The sequence below is a fragment of the Manis pentadactyla genome, chromosome 15 (genome assembly GCF_030020395.1).
Source record: "Manis pentadactyla isolate mManPen7 chromosome 15, mManPen7.hap1, whole genome shotgun sequence".
Lineage (NCBI taxonomy): Eukaryota > Metazoa > Chordata > Mammalia > Pholidota > Manidae > Manis > Manis pentadactyla.
Window position 1 is genome coordinate 6563672 of NC_080033.1, and position 14823 is coordinate 6578494.

At 39.1% G+C, this 14823-nt stretch overlaps 1 protein-coding gene across 3 annotated transcripts in view; it reads left to right on the forward strand.

The window, feature by feature from the left end:
- The first annotated feature begins 373 nt into the window (after nt 1-373).
- The window catches only part of ZNF235 (zinc finger protein 235), a 30670-nt gene continuing 16220 nt past the window's right edge, over nt 374-14823 (forward strand). The window contains exons 1-5 of one of the 3 annotated variants that reach the window (XM_057493330.1): nt 374-461; nt 2688-2750; nt 4998-5090; nt 5201-5327; nt 5977-6060. In XM_057493330.1, coding sequence (XP_057349313.1) covers nt 2736-2750; nt 4998-5090; nt 5201-5327; nt 5977-6060 — 319 coding nt within the window. In that variant the 5' untranslated portion in view covers nt 374-461; nt 2688-2735. The other 2 variants (XM_057493331.1, XM_057493332.1) reach the window with 2 other exon arrangements.

A 14823-nucleotide genomic window follows, 5' to 3' on the forward strand; every position in this document is an offset into this window, starting at 1 on the left:
TGATTGACCTGCCACCGTGGAAATAAAGTTAGGTATTACCCTTTCACCCCAAGAACTTTCTGCTGTCATTTCTTTGGTCACATTGACTCCATAGTGAACCTGCCCGGGGCTGAAACCCATTGGCAAGACACCCTAAAAACTGGTTTTCAATTAACTTTCATAGTGCACACTTTGCTTTTCTCCTTTATTTAATTCACATTTTCTTATGCGCTTTAAGAAATGAATAAAACAAAAAGAAATCTGACAGTTACAGCGCCAGAGAAGCGACGCAACACGAACCTACTTCAGTCAAAACACCAGCCGTCCTGCGAACTTCATTCTGGGAAATGTAGTCCAGGAGTTGCGTGCAACCTGAGGCACTTCCTATGGGGATTCTGGGAAGTGTAGTCCTAGGAGTGTATGTAGTCCGAGACACTTCCGCTCCAGGAAGGCGAGGTCGGGCCGAGATTGCTCGCGGGGAGGTGAGTTACCCCGCGCGCCCCTGCGGTACTTCCGAGCAGTGCCCGGGTCGTCGCCTGGGGAAGGGAATCGGCGGCGGTGTGCGTCCGCTCGGCGGAGCCTCTTGCGTCGGGGGCGGCTCGCGTCGTGCACCGAGTTTGAAGGTCCCAGGTCTCCCGCGCTCCCCGCTCCCCCAGCACCCCCGGACCCACCAGCCAGCTCTGCCTCTTTCTCGCGGTGAAATACTGGGCGAGTTACTTCGTCTCCCCTTGCCTTAGTTTCCTCATGGTTGAAAATGGCTAGTTCCTCCCCAATGATGTTTTGAGAATTAAGTGAGATTATATTTGAAAAGCTTAAAAACAATGCCTAGAACATAGTGAAACGGTGGGTGTTACCACCAATTGTGTTATAAAACTCCGGCACCTTGACGTTTGGAAGCATCTAGGAGCCCGGGATGGGGCCAGAGCTCCAGCTGCAGCGCCTCTCTCCCTTCACGGATCACTGATGTGGGGCTGTCCCTGGACTCCGGGACTCTTTAGACACTTGTTCAGGAAGGAGAGTTATGTTAGCTGATCATGGGAAGGTCCTCTGTGGTTTATCCCTGACAGAGAAACGATCGTGATCACGGCTTTGCAGAGTGCCTGCGGTGTGGTGAGTGAAGGCCTTAGTGTTCAGCCTTCTGTATTAACCCCGTGTAGTTCATTTAAATGCAACACGATTAGCCTTGGGTTTTTATTAGTCGTTATTTACCTTCAGCCATGCAGGAGAAGAAACTGTTGAGGATCTTCCAGCTTAATAACGTGCAAGTAATTATTCCTACTAGGGAAAAAAAATCCATAGCCACTGAACTATCGTTACCAACAGAACAAATTCTCTGTGAGATAGCCAGTCAGAGTTAGACTTTGCTGAGGGTAATGGTAACTCACAGGACAGCAGTCATCTCTGAGTTCTGGGTTTCTTAAAAAGATTCATTTTCTGGAAAGTACACATTGCAAGGGGCAGTTTATGAAGCATAGTAGCAGTCGTTTGTCCGAAGCTGCAGGAAATAGGGACTACCGGGATTTACTATTACCCCATTTATAGGTTATTGGATTGAGGCAGAGTTAAGTAACTTGCTCAAGGTTTGCCCTGCTCGTAAGTAGAAAGTAATAACAGAAGTGGTGATGCCGGGGTTCTTGTTCACGAAGCTGAACAATGAGCTTCACAAACACTCAAGGTAGGAGAGCACGGTACAGGCTTTTATTTAGAGATAAAGTGAGAGGACAGAGCTCCCGGCTCACGACAGGAGGGGACAAGAGTCCCGGGTGGTACGTTGTCTAGGGGGTTTTATAGGCAGATGAGGATTTTTCGAGAACCTGAAAAAAAGCTTAGGGGTATGGACTTATTAAGGGGTCCCAGGATATTTACAATTAACTTGATACAAGGAACCTCCTGCTCTGTTGATTTCTCCCTAAGATACCAGCATCTTGGTCTGGGGGCATATGAAACAAGGCCACCTGCTCAGCCTGACCCCAAGGTGGGCTGAGGCATTGTTTGCTAAAGAGTAAGTTAAGTGCAATCTTATCTGTAAGGTGGAATCCTTCTTGCCTTTTACTGTGTTATGGCTGGGTCTGCATGCTAAATTAGTTTGCCCAGGTTGCAAAATCACTTCATCAGATCTGAAGGAGGAAAGACAGCACATAGGCCTGGGCCTTTTAGCATGTTAGAATGAATCTTACACATGACTATAAATGATTAGCATAAAATAAACATGTGCTCCTCTTCTTTATCTGGGGTACACCAACTGCTCTCACTGAAGAATGACTCTCGAGCTGAATGTTTAACAGTTTTAGTAGGGGGTTTCCTTGCATGTAGTTACATTGCTCTGACTGCAAATATCCTGCCTTGTTTTTTCCAGAGCCCTCACCCTACTCAGACTACACCCACGCTCCCTGTCTCAGTGGTAGAATTTGAACCCAGTACAACCCAGGTGTACAGCCTGTCTGCCTTTCACTTTCTCTGATACCAAGGCTTGGGGTACTCTGGGAGCTACAGGAAGCCCTTGGACTAGGGCTGTTTTGTGGACTGATCATAAACTAAGGCAGCTGGCTGAGGGGCACCCAGGGGAGGCCGCAGTCCAGTCCTTGTTCTAAATTAGGTTGCCCCTGTGTCTGCCTAGAGAAAGGGGCACCGCTTCCTGGTCAGGTAAAGTGTTGTGTGGCCCAGCGGCATCCCCAGCATCTCTCTCATGATGGCTTTCCCTTCCCCAGTGTTGCCTTCCGAGAATTCTGCCTTTCCCCTGAAGAAAGGGGAGGAAAATGACCAAATTCCAGGTAAGCTGGGTTTGCTTTTCTGTTTCTTAAGGTTTGGACAATCTCATTTCACAAAGATTGGACACGTTTTTCTCCTGCTCGGGAAGGGTCAGAGGCAGCCAGAAGCACTTGAATTACTGTTGTATGCCAGGCCCTTGCTTCTTGTTCATTTCCAAATACCTGAAAATTATTAGGTACTTCTTAAAAAACAATTCCTACATTATAACTGTATTTACAAATTAGCAGTTTTCTTTTTCCCACAATCCTTTTCATTTGTGATTCCATGTATAGATTTGTAATCATAGTTTAAGTGCCATTTTGGTTTTCAAAAATTGAATTATATATCGCCTTATAACTTAAATGACTATGTCATTTTCCATGCTTTACCTAATATTTTCCCCCATTCTCCACATTAATGTGGTTTATGAATTTTAACTTTTCAAAGGTGTTCGCAGGGACAGTTTTCCTGCATCTCACCTTTCTTCCCATGGGAAACAGATTTGTGAACCTTTAAATACCTACTGATAGCCACTCAGTGCCCAGCTGACACTGCAGTTCTCATGCCTGAGTCAGGAGTTTCAGGAGTCCAATTAGGGTTGACTGGGAAGAAATGTCCCTGTTCTGGGAACTGAGGCCACCTGGTGTGCCTGTCTGGCTTGTCTCCTGGATGGAGGACTCCAAAAATAACATCTCCCTCACCTGGTTCCCTTTGTTAGTGCCTGTCTCCTCGTCGCCACGTGTGTCAACTACAGTTCATCCTTCCACAATGTGGGTCTAAGCTGCGTGGGTCCACTTATCCTTGGAGTTTTTTCAATAAGTATATTGGAAAATGTTTTGGAGATGTGCAGCAATTTGAAAAAACACTCTCTTTCCTCTGAATAATTTTATTGTAAGAACACAGTATATAATACTTGTCATATATACAATATGTGTTAATCAACCGTTTTAAGTTATTGGTAAGTCTTCCAGTCATCAGTAAGCTATTAGTAGTTTGGGGGAAGTCAAAAGTTGTACATGGGTTTTCAACTGGGGGTCGGTGCCGCTACCTGCATTGTTCAAGGGGCAACTGTAGTTGTTTAGGACGTAGATGCTCAGAACTCCAACCAAAACAAATGTGGAGGTGAACAGTCTTTAGATAAGAAATTTTATTTCCATTAAGAACAGCATATATAAAGTTAAGACAGGAAACAGGAATGGGGAGTGAGGGTGGGAATTTATTCATGCTAGAAAAAGGTTTTAATATTCTCAGTAGGAATCTTACTGATGAATAAAATACCCAGTAGAATTATAAGCAAAAGAAGTGAAATGGCAATATGTGAAAAATAAAATACCAAAAGATGATCTTTTACACACTAAATGAAGTTTTTTAGACGTGTTTTTACCACTTAGCAAATTTCCCAAGACTAAAAAAAAATAATGTCTGATTTGGGCTGGAATATGGAGAATCGAGGACACTTCTAATCTTTTGTAAGAGTAGTTAATTGGGATAGTGCCATTATACTAGTAAAACAAATGTGCATAGCTTTTGATAGTGCAATTGCCTCTTCTTGGAACTTATCCAAAGGAAATAACCAGACAGGTTGGCTGAGATCCATGTAAAAATATGTTTTTTGCAACATTATTAATAATTTAAAAATTTTAAATTATTGTATTGTTAGTTATTTGGAATGGTTGAATATATTGTAGAGCATCTCTTTTATGGAATACCACACAGCCAGGAATGGTGATGCTAGTGATGGCTAACAGTTATTGTTGAATACTTCATTCGAGTCAGATACTGTCACTAAATCCTTCACACATGCTCATTTGATCCCTTCCAATACCTGTGGTGTAATACTTGTATACAAATGAGAATTTTGAGGCATTGAGAAGTGAGGTGACTTGTCCAAGGTCACAAAGTAGTATGGACAAAGCCTTAGAATGTGAACTGAGGCAGTTTCCAGAGCCCGTGCTCTTGACCTTGACACTGAATACTGCTGTAATTGAGGCTATAGCATTTGCCTGAGAACACAGAACAAACTGCATACCTGCCCCGGGGTGGTACTGAAGGCTTGTTACCTTGGCAGGCATTGATGAAATAGTGCTATTACCCCATTGAGAGGAGGAGAGGGGCGCTCTTAAATGCTGTGGGTGCTGCAGGACTAAACCAACTCAAAATTTCTTACAAAACGTAGTATTCAAATTGTAAAACCTGTGTAGGCCGGGATTGAACAGTGACGGTTGTAGAGACTTAACTGTATAAAAGGCTCTGTGTTACATGCACACAAGGTATTTTCTTTTCTTCCTTCTTGCCCCTGCCCTGGCATTTTTGGTGTGACTGTGGAAGGGGAAGAGGAGAAACTACTAAAAAGAGTTGCTCAGGTACCTCAGCATCTAGAACCCCACCCCCATATCACCCCCCTTCTCAGGGTTGCCCCCATCCCAGGGGCCAGTGGGCGTGACATTGAGGTTGTGTGTGTTGGATGTTGTAGGAGGCGGTGACGTTCACGGACGTGGCTGTGGTCTTCAGCGAGGAGGAGCTGGGGCTCCTGGACACCCCCCAGAGGCAGCTGTACCGAGACGTGATGCTGGAGAACTTCCGGAACCTGGTCTCTGTGGGTGAGGACGGGCGCCGTCTCTGACTCATCCCCTCAAGCAGAGCTCATCCTCAGCATCAAAATTTTGACATCTGGGGGCAGATAAGTCTTTGTTGTGGGGACTGTCCTGTGTATTTTAGAATGTTTATTAGCATCCCTGGCCTCTGGACGCCCTAGAGACCAGCTTTCCAGTCCCTTTGGAACAGAGACAAGATGCTTTTGGTCTTGTGTAACTGAACTTAAATGAACTTGGCATCACCTAGCTCCTTATTTGGTAGTATCTTTTCTAAACTTGTGGATCATGAAATTAATTGATTAAGTTGCATCGATGTTCTTACTGTCGAGTAACAATATCAGGGCTCCTTAGCAAGAATAATGCCATAACTGTAGCTGTTTATAGGAAGGGATGTCAGGCTCTGGAAAGGAGGTACTGAAAACAGACAGTGGTTGGAAACAGAAGCATAATTCTCTTATTTCAAGAATTTATATGTGGGAGTAATGTATTTCTAATGCTACTAAATGTATTTTGTACAATGGGTTGTAATAAAAAAAAAAAGGTTGGTAAACACTGCTTTGAGGGAGGGGCAGAGCCTTACATTATGGGATTGGAACTGGAATTTTTCAGTAGTTTTTGCCTTTAATGTTTTTGCTTAAATCTTACCTTTTCACAGGACATCAGTCCTCCAAACCAGATATGATATCCCAGTTGGAGAGAGAGGAAAAGCTTTGGATGAAGGAGATCAAAACTCAAAGAGGTAGGCATGCAGGTGACAGTTGTGCAGCTGGAGTCCTCGTTGGTGCAGCCCCGTTATTCTGCCTCTTCTGGGTGATCTGTTCCAACAGCAACCAGAGAGATTCTTTGAGAACATCAGTCTCCTCATGCCACCCCTCTGCTTCAAACCCTCCACTGGCTTCCCATTTCACTGAGAATAAAACCCAAACTATTAAAAGGTGGAAGGTCCCGTAGTGTTTGCTCATTCATTCCACATTTTTTCTCCTGTCATCCTCCCCTTCCCTTTGTCTCTGCTGGCCTCACTTGTTCTCAGATGTGACAGTGGTGCCCCTGCAGCAGGACCTTTTGCATTCCTCTCTGGATGGAATGCCGCTAGCCCTCTTTACAAACCTCCGGCCCCTCTTAATTATTCCTTCATGTTTCTGCTCAGAAGTCATTGCATCTGAGGGCTTCCCTGACCACTCTGTTTAAAATACCATCTTCCCTTCACTCTCCATGTCCTTAACTTGCCTTAATTTGTGTCTAAGCACTGTACCACTAGACTTACTATCATATATATATATATTATTAAATTGTGGCAAAATATACATAAAATTTAATTTAATTGTTTTTAAGTATACAGTTCAGTGGTGTTAAGTACATTCATAATGTTGTGCAGCCATCACCACCATCCATCTCCAGAACTTTTTCATCATCCCAAACTGAAACTGTACCCATTAAACAATGACTCACCCTGTCCCCTGGTAACCACTGTCTTTCGCTATGAATTTAACTATTCCAGGTGCCTCATATCAGTGGAATCATGCAATATTCGTCCTTTTGTGAATGGCTTATTTCACTCAGCATGTTGTCTTCAAGGTTAATTAATATATGTTGTAACGTGTCAGAATTTTTTTAAGGCTGATGAATATTGTATTGTTTATACATACCATATTCATTCATCCATTGGTGGACATTTGGGTGTTGTTGGCACCTGTTTGGTTATTGTGAATAATGTTGCTGTAAACATGGGTGTACAAATATCTGTTCAAGGCCCTGCTTTTCATTCTGTTTTGTATATAGCCAGAGTATAAATGTTGGCTCATATGATAATTCTGCTTAATTTTTGAGGAACTGTCATACTACTTTCCACAATAGTTATACCATTTTATGTTCCCACCAGCTATGCACAAGAATTCCAATTTTCTGCATCCTTGCCAACGCTTATTTTCTGTTTGTTTTTTTTAATAATAGCCATCCTAATGGGTGAGAAGTGGTATCTCATTGTTTTGATTTGCATTTCTATAATGATTACTGATGTTGAGCATCTTTTCATGTGCTTATTGGCCATTTATGTATCTTTGGAGAAATGTCTGCTGGAGTCTTTTGCCCATTTTTTAATCAGGGTGGTTGGTTTCTGTTGAGTTTTATGAGTTATTTGTGTATTCCAAATATTAATCCCTTATCAGATAGATGATTTCCAAGTATTTTCTGTTATTCTCTTTGTGGCCTTTTCACTCTCTTAGAGATAGTTCTCTTAATGCATAGGAGTTTTTAATTTTCATGAAGTCAAATTTGTTTATTTTTACTTTTGTTTTCTGTGCCTTTGGTGTCATATCCAAGAAATTGCCAAGTCCAGTGTCATGAAGCTTTTGCCTTATGTTTTCCTCTAGGAGTTCTATAGTTTTGACTCTTATGTTCAAATCTTTGATGAATTTTGAGGTGATTTTTGAATATGGTGTAAGGAAGGGCCCAACTTTACTCTTGTGCATGTAGATACCCAGTTTTCCAGCATCATTTGTTGAAAAGACTGTCCTTTTCCCATTGAATGGTCTTGGCACCCTTGTCAAAAATCATTTGACAATATCTACAATGGCTTATATATGGGCTTTCTTGTCTGTTCTCTTGGTCTGCATGTCTTTTTGCTAGTACCACAATGTTTTGATTACTGTAGCTAAAATAGTAAGTTTTGAAATCAGGAAGCCTGAATCCTCCAACGTCCTTTTTAAGATTGCTTTGGTTATTCAAGGTCCCTTGAGATTCCATATGAATTTTAGGATGGGTTTTTCTGTTTCCGTGTTGGGATTTTGATATGGATTGCACTGAATCTATATATCCCTTTGGGTAGCATTGACATCTTAACAATATTATCTTACAATCCATGAACATGGGATGTCATTTCATTTCTTTATGCCTTCTTTAATTTCTTCTATATTTTGTAGTTCTCAGTGGACAAGTCTTTCACCTCTTTGGTTAATTCCTAACTATTTTATTCCTTTTGATGCTATTATACATGGAATTGTTTTTTTAATTCCCTTTTCAGGCTGTTCATTGTGTATAGAAATGCACCTGATTTTTGTGTGTTGACTGTATCTTCCTACTTTGTCAAATTAATTTATCATTTTAACAGGGTTTTTTTCGTGTGGAATAGTTAGGGCTTTCTATGTGTAAAATCATAACATCTGTGAACACAGATTATTTTACTTCTTGCTTTCTAATTTGGATACCTTTTATTTCTTGCCTTATTTCTCTGGCTAGAACTTCTAGTACTATGTCGAATAAAGGAATGAAGGTGGGCACCCTTCCCTTATTCCTGATATTGGAGGGAAACTTTCAGTCTTTGACCATTGATCTGATGTTTGCTTGGGTTTTTCATTTATAACTTTTAATATGTTGAGGTAGTTTTAGTCTATTCCTAATTTGTTGAGTGTTTTTATCATGAAAGTATTTTGAGTTTTGTCAAATGCTTTCTACATTGATTGAGATGATTATATGTTTTTTCCCCCTTCATTCAGTTAATGTGACATATTACGTTGATTGATATTCATATGTTGAATCATCCTTGCATTCCAGGAATAAATCCCTCTTGGTCGTGTTGCATTATCCTTTTAATATGCTGCTGAATTCAGTTTTCTGTCATTTTGTTGAGGATTTTATAGATAATGTTCATAAGGTATGTGGATCTGTAGTTCCATTTTCTCATAGTGTCTCTGTCTGTCTTCAGTATCAGGGCAGTGCTGGCCTCATAGAGTAGTTAGGAAGTGTTTCCTCTTCAAGTTTTTGGAAGAGTTTAAGAAGAATTGGTGTTCTTTAAATGTTTAGGAGGGTTTTCAGCTGTGAATCTGTCTGGTCCAGGAATTTTCTTTGTTGGTAAGTTTTTGATCATTGATTCAATCTTTTTGTAGTTACTCATCTATTTAGATTTTTCTATTTCTTCATGATTTAGTCTTAGTAGGTTTTATGTTTTTTAGGAATTCGTCCTCTTTTTCTAGGTTATCCAATTTGTTGGTATACCACTGTTCATAATACTCTCATAATATTTTTTGTTTCTCTAAGGTCAGTAGTAATGTCCCATGTTCATTTCTGATTTTAGTAACTTGAGTCTTTTCTTCTTAGCCAATCTAGCTAAGTTTGTCAATTCTGTTGATCTTTTTGAACAATTGTTGTTTTGGTTTTCTGTTTTTCAATTCCCTATTTTATCTATGTTCTTTGTTATTGCCTTATTCTACTAGCTTTAAGTTTAGTTTGTTCTTTTTCTAATTCCTTCAGGTGTAAAGTTATGTTGTTGATATGAGACCATTTTTATCTATCTTTCCAGTTTTGAGGTAAAATTTACGTATAATATTGTATAAATTTTAAGGTGTCCAACTTGTCAAATACATATATTGCAAGGTGATTACTACAGTAAGTTTAGTTAACATCCATCACCTCATATAGTTACAATTGTTTTCCCTTGCAATGAGAATTTTTAAGACTTATTCTCCTAGCAACTTTCAGTGTACAATATAGTATTGTAACTGTAGCCATCATGTTATATATTACATCCCCAGAACTTATTTATAATTAGAACTTTGTACCTTTTGACTGCTTTCACCCAATTTCCCCATCCCTAGCAACCACAAATCTGATCTCTGTTTCTGAGTTTTTTTTTTTAACATTCCACATATAAATGAGATCATATAGTATTTGTCTTTTCCTCTCTGACTTATTTCACTTAGCATAATGGCATTAAAGTCCATCCATTTTGTCACAAATAGCAGGATTTCCTTTTTTATGTCTGAATAGTATGCCATTTTGTGTGTGTGTGCACGCACACACACCACACATTTTCTTTATTCAACTGTAGATGTACTCTGAGGTTATTTCCATGTCTTGGCTATTGTAAATAATGCTGCAGTGAACATGGGGGTGTAGATCTCTCTCTGGGACAGTGATTTTGTTTCCTGAAGGTAAATGCCCAGAAATGAGTTGCTGGATCTCTTTTTTAATGCAAGTATTTACAACTATAAATTTCCCTCTTTGCATTATATTCACCACATCTCATAAGTTTTGGTACATTTGGATTTTGTTTCCATTCATCTCTATTTTCTAATTTCCTTTGTGGTGTTTTTTTTTTTTAAGTTTCATTGGTTATTTAAGAGTATGTTGTTTAATTGTCCCATATTTGTGAATTTTCCAGGTTTCCTTCTGCTTTTGACTTCTAGTTTTAGTCCATTCTGATCAGAAAAGCTAGTTGGTATGGTTTCAGTCTTTTTAAACTTATTTGGATTTTTGTGGTTTAATATGGTCTATCCTGGATAATGTTCAGTGTGCACTTGAGAAATATGTATATTCTGCTGTTGGCAGCATTTTCTGTATATGTCTGTTAGATCCAGTTGATTTATAGTATTAAGTTCTCTATTTCTTTATCTCTTGTCTGGTTGTTCTGTCCATTATTGAAAGTGGGATATTGAATTCTATTACTACAGAGCTATCTAGTTGTCTTTTCAGTTTTGTCTGTATTTGCTTCATATATTTAGGACTCTGATGTTTGGTGCATATATGTTTAAAATTGATCTTCCTGGTGCACTGATCTTTTTGCATATATGTGTGTGTGTGTGTATGTATACATATAATGTCTTTGTCTCTTTGTAACAATTTTTGACTTGAAGTCCATTTTGCCTGACATAGTATAGCCACCCAGCTCTCTTTTGCATGGAGTATCTTTTTCCATTCTTTAAGTCTCAAGCTCTGTGTGTCCTTAGATCAAAAGTGTCTTGTAGACAGCATTTAGTTGGATCATATTTTTTTATTGAAGTATCATTGGTATACAACCTTATGTTGGTTCCAAATGTACGACACAGTGGTTCAGCAGTTACCATATTATTAAATCCTCACTTCCTCTACTGTGGTTACTATCTATCAAAGTAGAAAAATGTTACAGAATCATTGACTATATCTCCATGCTGTACTACTGTCCCAGTGACCAACTTATATTGGAATACAACTTTATCCCTCTCACCCTCCCCCAAAACCTGCCCAACCCCTCCCCCTTAGTAACACTAGTCACTTCTTGGTCTCTATGAGTCTACTGCTGTTTGAATCTTTTTTTTATCCATGCTAATTTATGCCTTTTGATAAGGGAGTCTAATCCATTTACATTTAAAGTAATTACTGATAGGGAAGGGCTTATTTTTTGCCATTTTATTATTTATTTCTTAAAGCTTTTTTATTCCTCATTTCCTTCGTTATTGCTTTTTTTTGTGTTGTGTTTTTTTTTTTTTTGTACTGACATATTTCAATTCTGATTCTGACACCAGTTCCAATGTGTGGGGGTTATTCCCACACTAAGCAGTTATCCAAGATGCCAGCTGGCTGTCAACTGTTCTGGTATTATCTATCTGAATCTAGCATCAGATCCCACAGGTTAAGTACCAGACTTCCCCCATCTCCACCCCACCTCAGAGAACATTCACATCTCCAGGCTGTTATGTGTCCTGACTGACTGGCTATATAGATCAGAGATTTCCTCAATTCTCTTCTTGGGCTTGATTGATTTGATAGAGTGGATCAAAGAACTGAGAGACACACTGTACTTACTAGATTATTGTTTATTATAAAAGGATATAACTCATAAACAACCAGATGGAAGAGATGCATAGGGCAAAATACCTGAGAAGGGGCACAGCGCGCCCATGTTCTCTGGGCTCATCGCTCTCCTGTCTCCACATTTCCACCAACCTGGAGTTCCCCAAACCCCCTACTTCTGCGTGTTTTGGGGGCTCTTCTTTACATAAACATGATAATCATTGGTACATAATCATTGGTAATTGGGTCAGCCTCCTGCCTCTCTCCCCCAGAGGTCCGGGAGTGGACTGAAACTTCTGACCCGCTAATCTGGTTGGCTCCCCTGGTAGCTACCCTCCCGTGTGTAGGGCATTTCCAAAATCACCTCAGTAACAAACTCAGGTATGGTTGTAAGGGGTTTGTTATTAATAAGAAGACATCCATTTCATCTTTATGGCTCTGAAAAGATTTTGGGAACTGAGTTCAAAAGACCAAATACTGTTCCCATCTTTCTTATCTCTTAGGAAATTCCAAGAGAGATGTGTGGTTTAGCATAAGTGACTCCATTTTGGGTCTATTGTCTTGTTTTTAATGCTAGGATTAATCCTACTTATTGATGATACAATACCCTTTTTATTATGTTTCTAGAAACTAGTAAGATTTGCTCTTAGTTTAGGACTTTTGCAACCTATGTTAAGGAGGAATTTTGATTTCTAATTTTCGTGGCACTTGATTTCTGTCTAGTTTTGATGTCAAGGTAACACTGACCTCATACAATAACTTGGGAAGTTCTGTTTTTCTGAAAGGGTTTGTTTAGGACTGGTATTAATCCTTTCCCAAGTGATCAGTGCAATCTGTCAGTGAAGTCATCTGGTCCCTTTGTAAGAATGTTTTTATTTATGAATTCATGAACAATTTATGTTCTTTGCTTTTCTTATGAAAGATGTGGTAATTTGTATGTTTTAGGGAATTAGTATATTTTTTCTTAGCAGTTATATATATCCCCTTATTTTAATGCCTCTAAGATATATAATACCCTATCTTTCATGCCTGACATTGGTAATATTTGAGTATTTTTAAAAATTAGTCTAGAGGTTTAATTTTCAGTGAACCAGCATTTGGTTTCCTTGATTTTCCCTATTGTTTGTTTCTACTTAATTGATTTTATTTCCTTCTTTTCTTTTTTTAATGGCTTTTTGAGACGGAATGTTAGGTTGATTTTCGACTGTTTTCTAATGTAAACATTTAAAGCTATAAATTTATCTGAGTATTTAACTGCATGTCAGAAATTGTGATATGTTCTTTCATTATTATTTAAAAATATTTTCTAATTTCTGTGTGATTTCTTGACATGGGTTTTTTAAAATATATTTAATTTCCATATAATTTGGACTTTTCTGGATATCGTCTTGTTACTGTGTAAGTCCAGGGAGAGGAAATCCCGGGACGAAATACCTCTAAAAACCGAAATCAGTCAAAGGGAGAAATAAAGTTTAAAACCTGTTTATTGCTTACAAACTGCAGTCCAGGGCCGTCTCTCTCCCCTGCTCCTGAAGAAGCAAGCAAGCAAGTCAGCCCCTCCCCTTAAACTCTCAGGTTCAGACACGCCCTCGGTTGCCCAGGTAATTACGCATTGACGTTGAGATGAACTTCTCTCCACCCCTGAGGATATGCAAATGCACTAAACCCAGGCGAGATACCCTGGAAATGTTACAATTTTATCCACATATTGGTTTTGAAAATTTAATTCCATTGTGGTCAGAGAACATATTCTTTACTATTCCAGTCTTTTGAAACTTCTTTTATAGAACCGGATATGGTTTATCTCGGTGGATTTTTTTTATCCTCTAATTGTTCTTTGAACAGCTGAGAGAAGTATGTTAAAATGTCCACCTCTGTACATTTGTCCATTTCTCACTCTAGTTGTTTTTTCCTGTATTTTGTAGCCTGTATTAGATATGCAGACATTGTAATTATTATGGCTTTTTGATACTTTGACCCTTTTGTTAAGGTATAGTCTCTTTTTTGTCTGATACTATTTCAGCCACTCAGGTATTCTTAGACTTTGCATGATTTATTTATATATTTTTTCTGTACTTTTTATTTTAATTATTTGTATTTAGAATATGCTCTTATTGACAGCATATAGTTGGATCTTGATTCTTATACACTCTGCCATTGTCTGCTTTTGATTTTAGGGTAGTGCATTTACACATAATATAGTTATGCTACAGATATGTTTACATTTACCATCTTAGGTCTTATGTTCATCTGTCATTCTCTATAATCTTTTGGGTAAATCAAAAAATTTTTAGCATTTCATTTTAATGTCTCACCTTCTAGCTGCTGCTTTTTTAGTGGAGGCCCTTTGGGCTCTTTATTATGTCTGCATAGTTGAGAGATCTGCCAAGAATGTAGGTAGACTTCATAGAGTGAGGGATTGACCCTCTTACCTTCTTCTCCCCATATTTCCAGCCTTAAGTTCTGACCTCTGACATCTCACACTACATTAAGAGTTAAGTAATTCATTCAATCAAGAGAGAATCAAACTCACGAAGCTTACCTTAATGTGTGCAATAAGTGGCTGTCCAAGGATATGGGAAGAACTTACATTCCGATTGATCTCACTCCTCCTGTGACTCTGTTTCCAGAATTTCTGCCCTAAATTTCTAACTGTTCCCCAGCCCTGAACTCTGCCTTTTACCACCTTGAGCTTATAACCCTGTGGCTTTTTCCTGTCAAGTCTAGAAGGGGTGTTAATTTGGGGAGCACCCAAAGCAAAAGAAATCCTTAAAAGTCCTATAAAATCTTCCTGGCCATTTGTAATCTCTCCTGCTCTCCTGCCCCTCTTGTCCCACACCCTTCCCCAGGTAACTAGTTTCTGTCACCCTCCATTAATTTGAATTTTACAAATGAAATCATATACTATGATTTTTTCGTAGGGGGGTTCTTAAGTTTTTACTCAGTATAATTTGAGATT